This window comes from Astatotilapia calliptera, chromosome 1 (assembly GCF_964374335.1).
Source record: "Astatotilapia calliptera chromosome 1, fAstCal68.1, whole genome shotgun sequence".
In the NCBI taxonomy this organism is placed as follows: Eukaryota; Metazoa; Chordata; class Actinopteri; order Cichliformes; family Cichlidae; genus Astatotilapia; species Astatotilapia calliptera.
Genome location: NC_137422.1, coordinates 38,119,645 through 38,137,154, shown reverse-complemented (window position 1 = coordinate 38,137,154; position 17,510 = coordinate 38,119,645). Strand labels below are relative to the sequence as shown.

General features: G+C 40.8%; 1 protein-coding gene across 4 annotated transcripts in view; it reads left to right on the top strand.

The window, feature by feature from the left end:
* dpy19l3 (dpy-19 like C-mannosyltransferase 3) overlaps positions 1-17,510 on the top strand; it is an 81,047-nt gene that overhangs the window by 54,489 nt on the left and 9,048 nt on the right. For all 4 annotated transcript variants that reach the window (XM_026175880.2, XM_026175872.2, XM_080300630.1 and 1 more), the window contains 2 exons: positions 6,575-6,707; positions 16,807-16,965. In XM_026175880.2, the coding sequence (XP_026031665.1) occupies positions 6,575-6,707; positions 16,807-16,965 (292 nt within the window). The remainder of the gene's footprint in view (positions 1-6,574; positions 6,708-16,806; positions 16,966-17,510) is intronic.

Sequence of the window (17,510 nt, the reverse complement as noted above, 5' to 3'; positions counted from 1 at the left end):
CCATTACAACCACTCCCAAAGTAACCAGTAAGCATGTTTTTATTTGATTTTATTTATTCATATTTGTACATGTGCAATATTAACATCAGTGTTTGCCATTTGATGCACTGTGCCAGAGTTAGCTTAAAGCTAATTTACATCTACAGTCCCTCAGCAGGTTGGATGTGAAAAATGTCACATAAAAGATTCTCACATCCATAAAAAAAGAAAGATTACAAGTCTTTCAGCAAATATTTTAATAAAGCTGGTGAAAGCGCTGCAGTACCTAATGGTATCAGGCAGGACTTCAACTTCCATTGAGTTCAAGCTTTCGCAGAGAGTGCTGATCGCCCAAAAGCAGAATGACAAAACGCTACAGTACGGTCTTTAGTTGACGATATGCTTGTAGATTGTAAAGATTCTCATGGGCAAAAGCTAATAAAATGAAGCGGCAGTGGAGGAGCTGCCAGACCGTTTAAAATCTTAAACACCAAACATATATTCATTAAAATGTTACAAAACCCATGAAATGATGTCGTCCAGTGTTTTAGTGACCATTTCCCCAGCTTGTTCTGGTCTGAGCTCTCTGGGAATGAGGTTGGTAACTCCCAACAATTGTTTCAGACAAGTCAAAAAATATTAAAGCATACATCACTACGTTATTTTTTTCATGACCGAATGTGAACAGGCATACATTTGATCCCAAATCTGTAAATGGTTGGAAAAGAAAATATTTTTCTTTCACTTTACCATCATTTATTCTTCAGCATAAGTGAAAATAGAAGCTTTTCTCTGCCTCAGAATTCCTCCAATTTTTTTTAAATTTAATCTACTTTCATGTCTGAGCAGAGAGAGACGCATTCAGTGAGAACCAAACATTCTGCATGTCAGGAATTTCTACCTACTCAATACAACTGATGCAGCGCAGCGCTGATTCACACTGACGCGTCGGTTAATTAGCTCTGCCAATAAAAACTGACACAACAAAACAAAAATGAAGTGATTATATTACAAAATATTAAAGTCAAACAGAAATGCATATACACACATACATGCACTGATCAGGCATAGAATCACTGACAGGTGGTGAATAACGCTGATTATCTCCTCATCATGGCACCTGTTAGTGGGTGGGTGAACATTTTGCCTGATGAATGCCTCAGAACATGTCCACAACTCCAGCTCTTGTGGGGCGTTCCCAGTCTGCACTGGTCAGTATCAATCAAAGGTTGTCCAACGAGGGAACAGTGGTGAAGCAGCGACAGAGTCCTGGGTGGCCGAGGCTCGCTGATGCATGTGCGGCGCGAAAAGTGGCTCGTGAGGTCCGATCCAACGCATGAGCTAATAAGAACCAATCAAGGTGCCCATGCTGACCCTTGTCTGCCGCCGAAATGTTACTTTGACACCTACCTAAGCACTGTTGCAAACCACGTACACCCTTTCATGAAAACGGTATTCCCCGATGGCTGTGGCCTCTTTCAGCAGGTTAAAGCATCCTGCCACAAAGCATAAGTGGTTCAGGAATGGTTTGAAGAGCACAACAACGAGTTTGAGGTGTTGACATGGTCTCCATATTCCTCAGATATCGATCCAATTAATAATCTGTGGAACAAACACGTCTGATCCATGTAGGCCCCCAACTTACAGGATCTGTTGCTAAAATTTGGAGATACCACAAAACACCTTTAAGAGTCTAGTGCAGTCCGCGCCTCGATGGGATGGGCAAAAGGGGATGAATACAATATTAATCAGGAGGGCATAATGCTGGGTCTGATCAGCGTACATGTCTTTGGATTGAGCTTGGTCACACTGGGATCACTGGTTCTGGGTGGGTTTTGCTTGTCATCCCTGTGTCTGCATTGATTATCCCTGGGCACGAGGGTGTACCTCGTCCTCTGCCAGCTGGGATAGACGATTAAGAAAATGGATACATAGATGCACTGCAACAAGATGTTATTCATTGAAGTAGTTTTAATGTTGCTAAGATATCATCTCACTTAAACTCTGGTGGCATGTATCCATCTTTCAAGGTCTTGAGATATTTGTCCCTGAGATTTTTGCCCCGTTTAACACAAATGAGGTGAATGTGAGCCCTGCAGAATAAATTCCAGTCTTAAGAAAACACTTCAGACAATTCAGCTTTGACATCTCTTTCTACAAGTGGTGGAGAATACAGACGAGATGAATAATAATGTGGAGTTTGAGCTACAGAATTTCCTCCTTTTACCCTCACTAAGAGCTGCAGTCTGAATGTAGACTGGCTAATTTGTTTTCATAGGGATGAGGATTATCGCAATAATCCAATGTCAGTCATTTTTATCTTCAGCATTTAGTTAAAACCTGTACAGTCTCACTTATGAACGAAGCATGTTGAAGATGGAGCTGCCAGGATGAAGGAAAAGGGGAAGGTTCATGGATGTGGTGAAGGTGGACATGCAGGGGGTTGATGTGACAGAGGAGGATGCTGGGAGATTGGGGGGGGTCTGCTGTGGCAACCCTTACAGGGGTCATCTGAAGAAGAAGAAGAAGAGTTGCAATTGTTCATCCTGTCCAGACAAAAGCTAAGCTCCTAACTCTGACGGTCCCCAGATAATTCTTGTCCAGTCCTCGTGGGATTCTCTCTCCTTGTTTTGTGGATCTGTGTCATTGTGTTTGTCTAATTAAAACAAATTGCTTGATCCATGCTTAAGAAATATGTGCCACTACTCGTTTGTATATCAGTCTTTCAGCAACAATGTGTGTTTCTGCTCTGTCGGTGTGACTGTATCTTCACTATTCTTTAAATACTCTGCTTCCTCTTACTCTCATTCCCGCTCTTGCTCCCTTAATTGTCTTCCTGTCATCCTCCTCCTTGTCGTGCTTTAAATTGTCTAAATTAGAAGCATTTGGCTTCATCCTTAAATGGGGAAAGTGGTGTCTGTGATCTGTGCTTGTGTGTGTGCGTGTCTTCCTCTGCTTTCTAGCTAATCCAGAGGCAGTTTAGAGACAGAGTCAGAGCGACGTCCCTGATTGAACACTTCTCAATCAGAAGTGAGACCAGCAGAAAATCCATGGCCATCCTGGCATTTATATAAAAACACTTCGAGTCACGTCCTCTGTCTCACTATCACTCATCATCATCATCACTTCCACTCAGTAACTCTTTGTGTGCGGGCGGAGTGTCAGCTGCACTCTCTGCAGGTGGAACATAAGATTTATATAAAAGGCAAGAAAATTTTTTAGGAGTGTTTTGGAAGTTACCAAAGTAATCATCAGAAAAGCAGCTGCTCAGACCCTGCGTGCCCACAGAGGCGCTTTCAGTTCTGCTCAATGCTGAGACCACCGCTGAGGTTCAAAGCTGTGCTGGAAAAAAGTGCGAAGTTACCAAACGCCATGAATTTCCACCAATAATGCAGTGATGCGCAGTCGGTGTGATAAAACAGGCCGTCATCACCTCTTAAAATCTTCATGCAGTGTCGATGTTTGAGCCTACGGTCTTTAAAAATCTGGAGTCTAATCAAAATCATGTCATCAGACATTTGTAATTTAGGGATGTTTAAAAATTATTGTTCAGGTTTATGTCTTTACATTTTCTCTCCTCTTCTGGAAAACTGTAAAAAGAACGAATGCTCAGTGTAACAAAAAGCTGATCCGGTCAGACAAAAGTGGGTTGCGGCTGTGTTGCTGAGCTTTATGTTGAATTTGAATTGTTTGCAAAGAGGTCAAAGAGTGCTTTCAGTCCTTTGTGACTGCGGGTGATAAGTTAATCTGTTCTGAAGGCAAATGCTGGCATGACTCTTAAAAAGCCTTTGACAGTTCTCACAAATCTTTATACCAAAATCATAAAAGCACGAGCAGGTGAATTGGTTCAGATATGTTTTTCCAGACAAGGTCGAGACTTTTCTTGGTGTATTAATGTAGTTTTTTTTGCCCTCTCTTTTTTCATGACAGCAGCAAAACCACAGATATAATTCATAACATTAATAGAACTACTCTCCTGAGGTGCGCCTGCCCATTACTTACTCAGACCTTTTTGTTTTCGTGGTCTTTAGCTCCATCACTACGAATTTCTGAAAGAACTACTTTTAACAACTGGTAAATGTAAAACTGTAGAAAAGTAGCTCGATATCAATAGATTATGTCCAAACCTATTAACATGAAGCTATTTTTGGTCTGACTCAGTTTACAGTTAGGTCATGTGGTGTATGTTAATCCTGATTTTTGATTCATAGTTCGTTGGATTGATTAAATATTCAACTTGAGATTTTAGGGGGCAGGAAACAAACAGGAAGTCAGCCCGTTGTCTCCACCAACTTAAAGCAAACTGACTCTTTAGAAGCCAAATCCTCAGCTAGCTGGTAACTTCTCTCTGGTGCTGGTGGGCAGGAAGAGTATAGCTGAGCGACAGCTCCCTGCTGTGGTGGTAAACAAGGCTGGTAAGAAGAAGCTAAAATGCTTGTCAAGCTGTTAGAAACTGCATTCGAGTGACAATCGAGATCATTATCTTCTTAATGGTGCTCTAGAATTTGAGCAACAGGTACTAATGAACACGCTCAAATACACGTTTAAGCACACAAAGAGAAAATAGAAGCAAGGCAGGATCTGTGCTTGGCCACAGTAGAGAGTCTCTTTCAGCCAAGAACATCATTATTTCATTTTTATAATGTCAAAGGGTTCCTGGCTGTTCCTTTCTGCCATTTACATAAAAGAATATAAACATCAAATTAAATGTAATCAACATGGAAGGAAAGAAAATGTTGGCTTAAAGGCAGCAAAGAAGCAAAATGGACAGAAAGGACAACGACGCGTTCCTGCTGAAGGTCAGGAGGCCAAAGCATCAACCCACACGTCCACCTTGGAACATGTTTGAATACCCTCCACTCCGCTCCGCCTACGAGACTCATGCATATGTGCACATCCACATGAGAAACAGTCAGCCGGTCATTACGGTGCTACACGCGTACAGTATATACTGTACAGAGAGCTTGCAGTGCGCACAGCGTTCTCAGCATTCTTCAGTTTTCTTTGGTGAATTCATTTCAGGAAAAGTTAAAGTCACAAATGTTGATGTTCTTTAGTCTTAAACATTTAATTGAAAGAACAAAAAAAGTAACCTTCAATCTGCACTTACTAAACATTAATGACGAGTTTTCTGCTAATCAGTTAAGTCAGAAACTGACATCTCTGATCTCCAAAGGTAACTCCAGACTTTTTAGATGCTTCTTTTCCATGGAAGCTTCAGGTCTGCAGGCCTCTTCAGATTTTCTTCAAGGACCATTTTCATTCTTATTTCAGCTCTGATGCCACCATTCATTAAATTTTATTAGATTCAGTTCAAGAAAAAAACCTTCACAAGCAGCTGCTCAAAGAAAGGTGCTTTTGGGTTTAAGGATTTGCACAACTAGTAAACTAGACTATTAAAATGTTTGAACCAGAAATATTGGTCTTTAAACCCAGGGACTGAACTAATGCATGAATGCTGTTAACTGTTGGGTCGCACATAACCACTCCACCACAGCAGTGAGCAACCACAGGCTGCGCAGGTGTGCAGGCTTTAACCTGCAGGGAAATGAGGCACTGCTAGCACTGCTAACTTTAGCCTCAACTGACATTGTGTTTGTGTTCATAAATGGCTCAAACGGCCACATATTTCGGTGAGATTTGTCAAAGAATATGATTTTCAGCTTTGAAATGCACATATGAAATTTGCACAGATAATGCAGATAATAATTATCTGTTCAATTTGGGAACTTCATACTTTTTACACTATTTAATTCGTCTACTTTTCCTTATGTAAACGAGCAGTAAATTTGTCTCTTGGAACATCTCGAGCTCATATTTAGGACTCTTGCTGTGAGGTGACAGTGCTAACCACTTAACACAGATAATAAGCGCTGAGAGGTTTGTCTTACTTCTTATGGCTGCCGTCTGCCTAGTTTACCATAAAAGCCTAATTGGTGAAGTTCCACTGTAGTGGGTGTCGTTCCCTGGTCCTTCCATCTCTGCACTGAAACTTTTAAATGTCTTTCTGAGTGATACATGCACAGCGGTGTTGATCTGTCTGCCACAATAGCACTGCAGTCAATTTGATGTTTATCTGGAGAATTATTAATGCAACCAGGATGTACCTGACCACAGTTTGCAGGGGCACAGCAAAAGATTTGAATACACACACATTTTCATGCACGCACACAACAAACTAAGTTGTATTAACACGTTAACACGCCACAGCTTTACAAAGCTCGTCCTTGGCGATGTAGAGTTTTCCGTAGCACTGTAACTGCACATCATTTGGCATCTTTTTCTAATTTAATTCATCCGTCTCTGAAAGAAACTTTTAAATGCCATCAGTAGTATGTTCCAATTATTGCAGCAGCTCAAAAGGCAAAAACCTGTGCAGTGAATAACAACAGGAGACCATAAAATAAAGTAAAATTCAATCAAACTTTTCTGATGACTCGATGTTTGTGTGGATAGCCTAAAAACTTTTTCCATCTCTCTGTTGCTTTAACTTCTAAACATATACTGTATTATATTAGCCTAGTCATGCAATATACTATGAAAATGTTTAGAAAGGTGACTGATTTGTCTGTCTCGTTTCTGTGTTTGTCCACAGCACAAAGACACCCAAACAGGCAGTATTTGCTGGAAGCATGCAGCTCCTGGCGGGTATCAAGCTGTGCACAGGCAGAGTTCTCACCAACCACCCCCATTATGAAGATAAAGACCTGCGGGAGCGGACCAGACAGGTACTGTAGGCTGCAATAAAACGAAACTGCCAGAGGGGTTGCAAGATAACACGAACACAATAAATGGAAAATCTGAAGTAAATTGATGGTAATTACAGTGTCAGCTTCATAACACCGAGTCAGGTGGATTTGAATGCCAATTAGCTGCTTGGATTCGCTTTAAGAATAATCACAGCTGTAATATTTGTGTTTTGAAAGAGGTGTGAGATCTGACAAAGCTTTACGAGCCAGTGATATCTTTTAAAGCGGAATTCAGTTCACTTCAGTGGATATTCATCAGTTCACAACGGCAATTTTCTCAAAATGTCTTGTGTTGTAAAGATTCTACCTGGAGTCTTTGTTTTTATTCATTTTCACAATTAAACAGAATGGTCGAGAAAAAGAAAAAACCCACTTCTTCCACCTCACGCGATCAAGTCTGTTTCAGAGGCTAAATAACGGTGCGATTTCTCCCACCTTTTCTCTCCCACTTTTGTTTTGAAGTCTTATGCATATGTCAGCTCTTCCCAGTGTGTAGATTGTTAACACTTGTAATAACCAAGTTATTGTGTGGCGATGCTTCTAGAGCCAACGCTTAGTCATGGCTTTTTTGTTCGCTGCCAGTAGGACCTTTAAAAGATATTTGTCTGTGTGATGTAATTCATCTGGAAAGCGTCCAGGGTAAAGACATGTAAAGTTAGAAAATGCAGAAATGTGACCGTGATCTGCCGTCTTTTCTCCATCTTCTCTCCAGCACACCGGTTGAGTTCCAGTTAATTTAGATTTCAGTTTAAGAGTAACAAAGAAGTCCCTCCACGTCCAGTTATTACTTGTTACTTAGGTATCACAAAGGTATCACATGCTCTGTGTTATCCTTGTTCAAAGAAATGATAGTTGTTTTGTTTTTTAACCTTTGGGTCTTTCTGGAATTATATACATCAATAACTATCTGAATATTATCTGACAGTTCTTGTTCTTACAAATATAATCACAGATTTGTAAGTATCTGTGAAAGTCCCGCTCATATAGCTGAGTTTGTGTGTTAGTGCTGTTACTGTGTGGCTTCCCAGAGACATGGGTCACGTTAGTACACAAACGCTGTTTGTGCGAAACTGGTGAAATATTCACATCTCGCCCAATGTCAACGCACCTCGACCCTGAAATGGATACACAGTTAAGGAAATGGATGAGTGACAACTTTGGGTCATCTGTAATGGAATGTATAATAATAATGTATACTTTATTAATCCCTGTAGGGAAATTACTCTGCATTTAACCCGTTCACTCAGTGAAGCAATGGACAGCCACCAATCAGTCGCTTGGGGAGCAGTGTGTACGGACAGTACCTTGCTCAGGGGTACCTCAGGATAGCCGTTCAGTGGATTCAAACCCCCGACCTTCCAATCAAGGGGTGACCACTCTACCTGCTGAGCTATCCCTACCCTTGTTCATTGAAATGGTGCACTAGGCTCATTGTGGGTAGGTAAGGGGAAAAAACGAGCAGTTGAAACTCAAGTTTAAAATTTATATGTACAATTAGAAAAACAGTTTTTTGTTTCTGTCATGGAACATAATACAAGGCTCTAGAGTGCGACCAATGTGGTCGCAAATACGACCAAATTTTTCAGTGGTGCGACTAAAAAAAATAAATAAATTTGGTTGCACCTGTGCGACCAACTGTTCGGGTAGCGAAAAAAAAAAAAAAAATCTGCAACCTTCCCTGTGGTCAACAACAGACACACATTTTGCCCCTATCGTGGACTAAACCAATCAGAGATAGTAAGGGGCGGGACCTCTATGATTGGCCGTGGTCCAGTTGAAAGTGCAGGTGGAAGTGGGAGGGGAGTAGCTTGAATAAAGCGATATCGATTCATTAAATCCTGAATCGACTTTTAAATATAACTGTGTTTTGCCAGAAAGGCCAGATTCTCAGATTAAAGCTCACAAAACCATTTCAAAAACAACCAAACAGCAAATGAGAGCAGGTACACGGATTCCACACAAAGACGTAAACACAGACCCGACGCATCAGAATCAGCTTTGTCTTTCTCGGCTTTCTCACCCGACGGCCCGTAGACGGACACGCTGTCGGAGCTTAGCGGTTCTGATGCGTCCGGTCCGCGCTGTGTTTACGTCTTTTTGCACTGATTCTGAGCTGCAGGTTTTGTCTCTCCAACCAAAATTCACCAAGCCAGCAGCAAAAGAAGCAGCAAACTGCGCTTCACATTTGATCAATGTCATCATGAATTTTGCTGTTTTGCTTCCACGACTATTAAAATCACACTTTATGCACAGCTAGCTCTCTCTCTCTCTCTCTTTCTGTACTTCAAGAACAGTTTCCTGTCTCCAATCTCTGTTTTCTGTATTATTCATTGGCTTATTACCCACCAGTCTACCGTTGTTTACAGCGCTGTGGCTGCTGTCTTTTTCTTTTCTTTTTTTCACTTAAATGACCTCGGACAAGAAAGCCTGTTTTTTCTGTTGTTCAATACTGAAGAAATTTAAACTTTATATGCAGAACAATATTTTTAAGGTTATCTGCTATAAAAAGCCAGACCAGGAAAATCTCCTTCATGTTTTTCTGTGTTTTATTCTCAGTTACTTTCACACAAAGGCATCTGCTGTGATGTTCACAATTCTGATGAAGTCAGTACTGATAAATGATCAGAATTATAATATTTCTGACTGTCTGAGGCCAAGTTGAATCGAATCGGGACTTTGAAAACCGGAATCGAATGGATTATAGAAATCAGTGATGATACCCAGCCCTAGTGAGCCGCCTAGGCACGACAGACGTGGATGTAGCTGTAATAGGAAAAGAACTATTGCTAACTTTTCTGTTAAGGCCTGATCCTTCTGAAATTCATAGCCAGTGCTCTGACACGGTGTCATCAATCTTTGAATGCTGAAAAAGCACAGTGTATCCAGAAAAACACATTATATTATGTAAATTATTATAAAATTTGTGTGCGCCTAACTTTTTAAAGTTAGGCATACCGGTACGCCCATGGCAAAAAGTTAGTCTAGAGCCCTGTAATAGCTTTGTGTTGAGGGTAGGGCTGTGCGATATGACCGAAATCTCATATCCCGATATAAGAATTCTATCATCACGATAACGATATAAATCACAAAAATGTAAAAACAGGCGCTTGTCCGTCTGTAGTGTGGTTATATAAAATATAAGAGAAAGAGAGAACTTTAAGAAATGAATATAGCCACTACAGTGACCATCAAAACAATGAAAAAATATTGCCGTAAACAGCTTATTTTGTGACACCGCAAAACAAACGATAGCGTAAAATGAAACGATAGACGTTTTTATATCGTCATCCGATATATATATGGTTATATCGAACAGCCCTAGTTGCTGGGTAGAACCAACCTGCTCACACTCAGATGCTGGACTGGTTTCACATCAGTCAGGAAGGGCTGCTGTGCAGATGCATCTATTGCTTTGTAGTTCTCAGTGCACAAATGCTCAACTAACCCCAGTCAGTGTGGATTCCTTTTTTCTTTGCTTCTTGTAAACGTGCGAAGTGAAACAATTTAATTCTATAATGAAAACCCCCTAAAACCCATTACCCCTCCAGACCGACCCCCCCCCCCCCCCCCCCCCCCCCCCTCTATTTTTTTTCTAGCATTTTTTTGTCCCTCACTTTTTTGGGGGGTCCAAAATGGCATTAATACACCATTTGCGTGAATGGGTGGATGACTGGATATGTAAAGTGCTTTGGGGTCCTTAGGGACTAGTAAGGCGCTATACAAATACAGGCCATTTACCATTTAAAGTTATTTTCAAACACTAGAAAAAATATTGAAAACCTCATTGTGTGCAACCTTCCTTATCTGCTTTTAAATCACGTCTTAAAACACGTCTATTTACCTTTCAGCACAGCAGGACTGCCTCTTAATATGCTTGTTATTAATTGTATTTAATTTTAAGATATTCTAATGTAATTTAAGCTGTTTTCTCTTTACTTTGTATTTGTAGCACTTTGGCCAACATTGTAAAGTGCGTTATAAATAAAGATGCTATGCTATATATTTTTCAGTTTTGGTAATTTGCATTTTGAATTATGTTCTTTAAAAATCCAAAAAATGAACAGTGAAACTGGAAATGAAGTGAACTGAGATATTTTTGTGTTACCAGCCACAGTCCACAGTTAGACTAAAGCCACAGTAACTGAGTGCGAGTGTAGCTGCACACCATTTATTGCATTTTCCTTGTTTTGATTCAATTTTATTTAAGTAATATTTAACCTTTATACATTATTTTGGTGCCGCAGTCAGTGTCAGAATTTTCAGGCTATTTCCAGATCTCGTGGTTGCGTTTTTCCCGCCCTCCTCTACACAGTGAAATCTGTTTTGTACAACATCCCCACCCATCCATCTCACTCAGCTCTGTGCTAATGTCTTGCGTGAGAGACCAGGGAATTGTCTGTAGATGGGGGCCATTGACCTGCAGTGATTGTCTGAATGAATATGGGATCAGAAGATGCACTGAGTACATTGTGCATCCATTACAGTGGGATGAATGGTAACGTAGGAAAAATGGAGCCTAAAAGTGCTGTGTTCCAGTAAAGGAGAGATGAATGGTGGCGCATGTACTGAGTGCATATTAGTATTGTAATGTATGTGAGGAATGCTGCGGAGGCATTGTTTTCTTTTTCCCTTTTTCCGTGAATGTTTTTTTTCCTGCTGAAATCAGGTTTAAAGCAGCAAAGGCAGCGTTTCACTTTACTTCTGTGTATTATTCATGAATTCTCATTGTATTGTGTTTTCATTAGTATATTTTTCCCTTTGGCCTGTTATTACATGCCCTGCCAATGCACTTAAATAACTGGTTGTCACTCCCATATTGACTGAATTCAGACAGTGAAATAGAAAACATGACAAATATCACTTTTTCCCAAACTGCAAACCACATGCAGCTAATGACCAAACACAATGGAGAATTACCTTTATTATGACTTTTTTTTCTGCTTCTGCATGCGGTGTGTCTTCTTTGCAATGAGCGGAAAGTAATGTGTGGGTCATTTCTCGGGTAGCTGAGCCTGTGATTTGCCTCCCAGCGGGAAGTCAGCCATGCTGAGCCGCTGGCGAGGCTCGAGCCTAGTATGGAGCTCATTAATGGACCACGACACTGGTTCAGGCCTACTGGGCTTTATCTGTGTCCAGCTATCTTTATGAGGACCAGGCTGAGTTTTAGACCACTGGAGTGAGTATATTTTGGAAGAGTGAAGACATTTTGGTCCTTATCAAAAGGCTGTTTTAGGGTTAAGACTCTGTTTTAGGATTAGAGTTTGTTTAGGTTTAGGTAAGGTGTTAGAAGTGAATGTCCTCATGAAGACAGCTGTGCAAACGTGGCTCTGTTTTCTTTGTTATTATGGAAGAAAACTGCATAAATGTCTTTTAAAACATGGTCCCACTTCTTGTGTAAGATAAATGTCACTGCAACATTATTCATTAATGGACAACAAGTATAGATATTCCCATCACCTGCTGTAGTCCGTTCTATATTAATTTGCATACCTATAGTATTGTGCAAAAGTCTTGAGCCACCCCTCAAGTCTTTGTATTTTACTAGAAAAATGGGATAAAGAGTGATTTATCGTAACATGGCAAAATACTGGAAACAGTATATAAAGCAAAACAGAGTTTATGCAATACTAACGACCACCTTTACCTTTAAGACAGACAAACTCTCTTAGGCGAGCTCTCTTGTAATTCCTTTAAGTACTCTTCAGAAATAGTAGACATGGACATCCAGAGCTTTTCTTTGGATGTTTCTGCCCTTTTTCCCGTTCTCGGTCAAGAGGATCCCACAGTGCTTCGGTGATGTTGAGGAGGTCAGTCCATGACTGATGATGTTTATCTGTGTGTTTTCTGTCCGGATATGCTTTTGCTGAATTGGCAGCTGAAAATGAAGCCTTTGCCTTGCATGCTTGCTTTCAGTTTCAGCAATCTGATGGTCCTTCTCTGTGTTCATAAGTTTGACAAGATGCACAACATCACTGACTAAAATCCAGAACCTGTAGACACTCACTGTGGTGTCTCTTTCCTCAGATGCTGTTCATCTGTTGTAGATAGTCTTTTAGGTCTGCCACGTCTTCTTTTGTCCTCTTAATTGGGAATTTTTGGGAATCACCTTTTTTGTACAAAAAAAACTGTACAGAGTGTATTCTTTAACAAATCTGAGCTGATGGGGCGATACTGATTTTGACTTAGTTCTCACACAAAAACATTTTTAGGAAAAGCAAGTTTCAGTCTCTTTTTCCAGACATGTCAGTGGAAATAAAAAGCAATAAAATCTATTATGTGGTTGCTGCAGGATAAAGAACGAGCTAATGAGATTTGAGGGGGTCCTTTTATATAGCCATAGTTTTTCTTTCTTTACAGCACACAATGGTAGGTAGTCCACTAATGAGAAGGTCAGTGGTTTGATCTCCAGCATCCTCAGCCTGCATGTTCAAGTAACCACGGGCAACATCCTAAACTATGTGATGGATGTAGTTTGGAGAGTAAAGTACGGTGGCCCTGAGAGGCCAAACGGACTGCAACTTCAGAAAACAGCATTTTTTTCTTTTTGCAGCATTTTTCTTTTTGCAAGTGTTTTCTGAAGTCGCAGTCCGTTTGGCCTCTCAGGGCCACCGTAGTAAAGCACTTTAAGCGGTCAATAAGGACAGAAGAGGCTTTCTATAAGTGCGGTTCGTTTACGGATTACTTCTGAATTCATGCAATACATCATCAATAAAGAGCGAGCAGGTGCCACAGCCAGCAGCACACCACCAACCATGACATGACCTCCATGTTTCACAGATATACTGATGGGATTTCCATGTGTACTCACTGCTTTTCATACACACTTTGGGGTTTCCTTTACCTTTGTAAACTTTTTTGTTTAATTTGTCTTTGAAGTTACTCTTAATAGCAAATTCCAGTCTGAGGCTACGTCCACACGTACCCGGGTATTTTTGAAAACGCAGGTTTTTCTATGCATTTGCACCTTTCGTCCACACGTAAACGGCGTTTTTGGTCACTGAAAACGGAGATTTTTAAAAACTCCGGCCAGGGTGGATATTTTTGAAAACTCAGTTTTTGCATTTACGTGTGGACGAGAAAAACGCAGAAAATGCAGCGTCAAAGGTGTGCGCCTTTTTTGACGTCACACTGTGCGCCACGTTATTGTTTCGGTGAAATGAATTTCTACAATACTGTTACTGTTACTTGTACTCTCTGCAGTGTTTAAATGCTTACATATACACACAGTTACTGTCCCTCCACACATACGACTCGGTTCTGCTTCTATGCCCCAGCTTTGTTTACTTTTTCCCACCGAGGCTTCTAGACTTCTGATTGGCCAACATTTCTGTGCGGTTAGGAATATATCGCCACCTGTTGCTTTGGCATGTTCATAGCAGCATTTTCCTTCATTTCTGCCTTTATGTGTGGACGGGATTATTTTTTAAAACGAAAACGTAAAATCTCCGTTTTTAAAAATACCCGTGTACGTGTGGACGTAGTGTTTCCTTTTATACAATCTACATATAACCTCAAGCTGCTCGGGAACTTCCTATGATGCTTCGAGAACTTTGTCATCCCCATGTGTTGCTATCCTGTATATTTGTCTACCCTCTCCTCAACTTCCTCCCCACAAATGCTTACTGCTAAGGGATCATCTTACTGTTGGGGTTCTCTTTTCTAATATTCTGGGGTCTTAAAGATTTACAGCACTCAGAGAAAGCCGCTGTGAACTGGTGCTATAGCCATAAAACAGAATTGAAATTTCATCATTTGACAGAAATTGGTTTATTTTCCTCTTTTATGACCATCTGGTTGGAAAATTGTATTACATCTAAGTAAATTAAACCTCAATTAGGAAAACTTGATTTTATTATAACCCTTTTGTTAAACCATTTTAAAGTCAAACATGTCTTTTTTTTCTTCAGAGAAATCCACACTGCTGTAGTCGATTATATCCTTTTGTCGTGTTGTTACAATAGCTTCGTTTTTGCTCACACATGAGCTGCTTTTCAGTCATAATCAGTTCTGTGGTCTTTGCATCGTGTTCGCCTTCTGGCTCCTATTGCAATCTCAACAGATAATAGTGCACAATTCAGTTCACTTTATGTGCAGCAATTCATAACTGACTTCATGTCAGTGCACTTTAAATCATGAGGGCAGCCCCGGACAATAGTAGGGCTCAATCAGCAGAACAGAGCCGTTTCAAACATTAAAATGCATTCGAAGACCAATAAAGGAAGGTTGATTGCTTCTTTATTTTAATTTATTTTACACTTCTGATAAAATTCTGCGACTTAGATACTTCAAGAATCTTTTGGCACCCACTAAGAGGTTTTAGGACTGCAGTTGTTGATCATAAGGGTTCCATCCTCATTACTTTCTTACATACATCTTGATCCACAGAAAAGCTCTCGTGCAGTCAACGTAAAAAGTTGCCACGACTCCACTTAGTCAAGCAAAATGGTCGACGCCATTTTTGACACCACAGGGGAAAACGACAAAAAAATGAAGAGGCATCTCTTCTTTAAAAACTGGAGATGAGACCAGTATTGGTCTATATTCAGCTACAGCCCTGATTATTTCCTGAGTGTCTGGTGACTTGGCATCATGTTTTCATAGCTGATCAAATGGAGCTTGTAGGGTTGGCATCAGCGGACTTTCACTCAGCACCAATCTGTGAGTTCAAGAGAAACGATTAACGTTTTCTTCTGTTAACACTGCCCTCTGGCAAGACATTGGTTTGATATCGACCCCCTCCCCGTCTGAACTGTCCAGACTGCGTTAGCTTGGTAGGTTGCAGGTGTTTGCAGGCTACAGCTACGTGAAAGACTCCTTGAATTCGTTTGTGGTTCAGACGGAGGAAGAAAAGTCAAGAAAAAATCAGCAGCTATTTAGATTCAGTTTTGTTAGTCGACTTCTTTATTTACTCGAGCGGAATACACATTTTTGTTTATCAAATGCTCGAATATAAAATGCTTACTGACACTCTGCCTGCAAAACCTGCTGGGGTTTTACAATAATGCTGCCAGGACTTTGTCCGCCAGGCCGTGCAGTGCTTTACTTCATCTCAGTGACACAGTGTGGTTCGGTGAATTGTTCTAAGCTGGTTATTTACAGCAGTTGACATATATATATATTTTTTTAAAATACACTGAGAGCTGGATCAGTTAAATATTGATTTGGAGCTTTTCATGAGATCATCTCGAGAGGATAAACTGTGACAATGATACTACGCTGTAGTACTTTTAGAGTCATCCCTCACTTAGTATCAGATTCTGACAGTTCTTGACTATTTTTAATATCTAATATTTAGTTGTCACTTTATTTCCATTGTGATTTTCCACCATATTTCATCACCAGCCACAGAAGGGCTCTCCAAATGGCTCCAGTGAACGCTCGTCATTTTTGCATCATCGCCGACAGATTTAGGCTCGTTTGCAAAGGAAGATGCTCATGCTTGTGTCATTGTGGTTAATCACTGAAAGCACAATGTAGTGAGTATATTTGATATTCACCGTTAAGATGATCCAAAAACACCAACAAACAAACTAAAACAGCACTTAGTGGTTAAATTAGTGTGATTTCAGTCACAGGTGAGATTCAGTTGGATTGATGCTTTTTTTTTACAGCTTATTTGAACCTTTCTAAAAGTTGCTGTTTCACTGTGTTTTAGCCTTACAATAAATCAGCTCTTAGCCAGTTTTTGCAGTATTTATGGGCTGCATAATTTGTCCATTTAAATCTTTTGCCTGCTACAAATAAAAGATGAACCATGAGAGTTTTCCTGGAAGCTGGGATTTATGTTTTCAGCTTTAGTTCTTGTTCCCCTGCGGGTTTTGTTTGAGTCATAATTGTTTTCATTCTATTTTTTTTGTTTTTCAAAGTAAACGTTTCCTAATTGGAATAAACCAAGTTTCATAAAGTGTAATTCAGAAAACAAATGTGTCGGGTAATTGAGTTCCAGGGGAGAAGTTTTCCCCTCCCAGCAATATCAAGTTAATATTGGCTTCCTTTCAGGAAATACTTGTGTGTGTGTGTGTGTGTGTGTGTGTGTGTGTGTGTGTGTGTGTGTGTGTGTGTGTGTGTGTGAGAACAGGTGTATCAAGTGTACGCTCGCCGCTCCCCAGAGGAAGTATACGATATCCTGAAGGCTATTGGGGCCGACTATGTGGTGTTGGAAAACAGCATCTGCTATGAGCGGAGGCACAGGCGGGGCTGCAGACTGCGGGACCTGCTCGACCTGGCCAACGGACATGTGGGTGGCTTTCATTTAATGTGACTCACTGTGTGTGTGTGTGTGTGTGTGTGTGTGTGTGTGTGTGTGTGTGTGTGTGTGTGTGTGTGTGTCAGCATGCGCCGTCCCCTCTGCCGACTCCTGCGACTCGGTGAAAGCTCTCAGCCTCTGCAGACAGATCAATAGTCCCACTTCTTATCTGCGCGTCACTGTCTCTCACTCTTTTGCCGCCGCTCACCCCCACTCCCCCAGACTCTTTATTTTGATGTCAGATGCAGCTCGCCGGCTATTTGGATTACCAGAAGCGAGGCGAGCTTCGGTCTGGCCCAGCATCGTGTAAGACACATGAAACGCAGAGTCGGGGTGTGCTCGCAACGCCGTAAATGTCACGCAGCGTACACAACATCTGACATCTAGACAGCTTTATTGAAGGAATGCTGGATTTACGTCTCTTTCTGTCTGTCCTTCGCTTCCTCTCATACTTTCTTTTATTTAGCTCTTACTTTTTTTTTATCACCTCTGGTCTTTCTGTCTGCCTGCTTTTGTTTTTCCTTCTTTGCATCTTT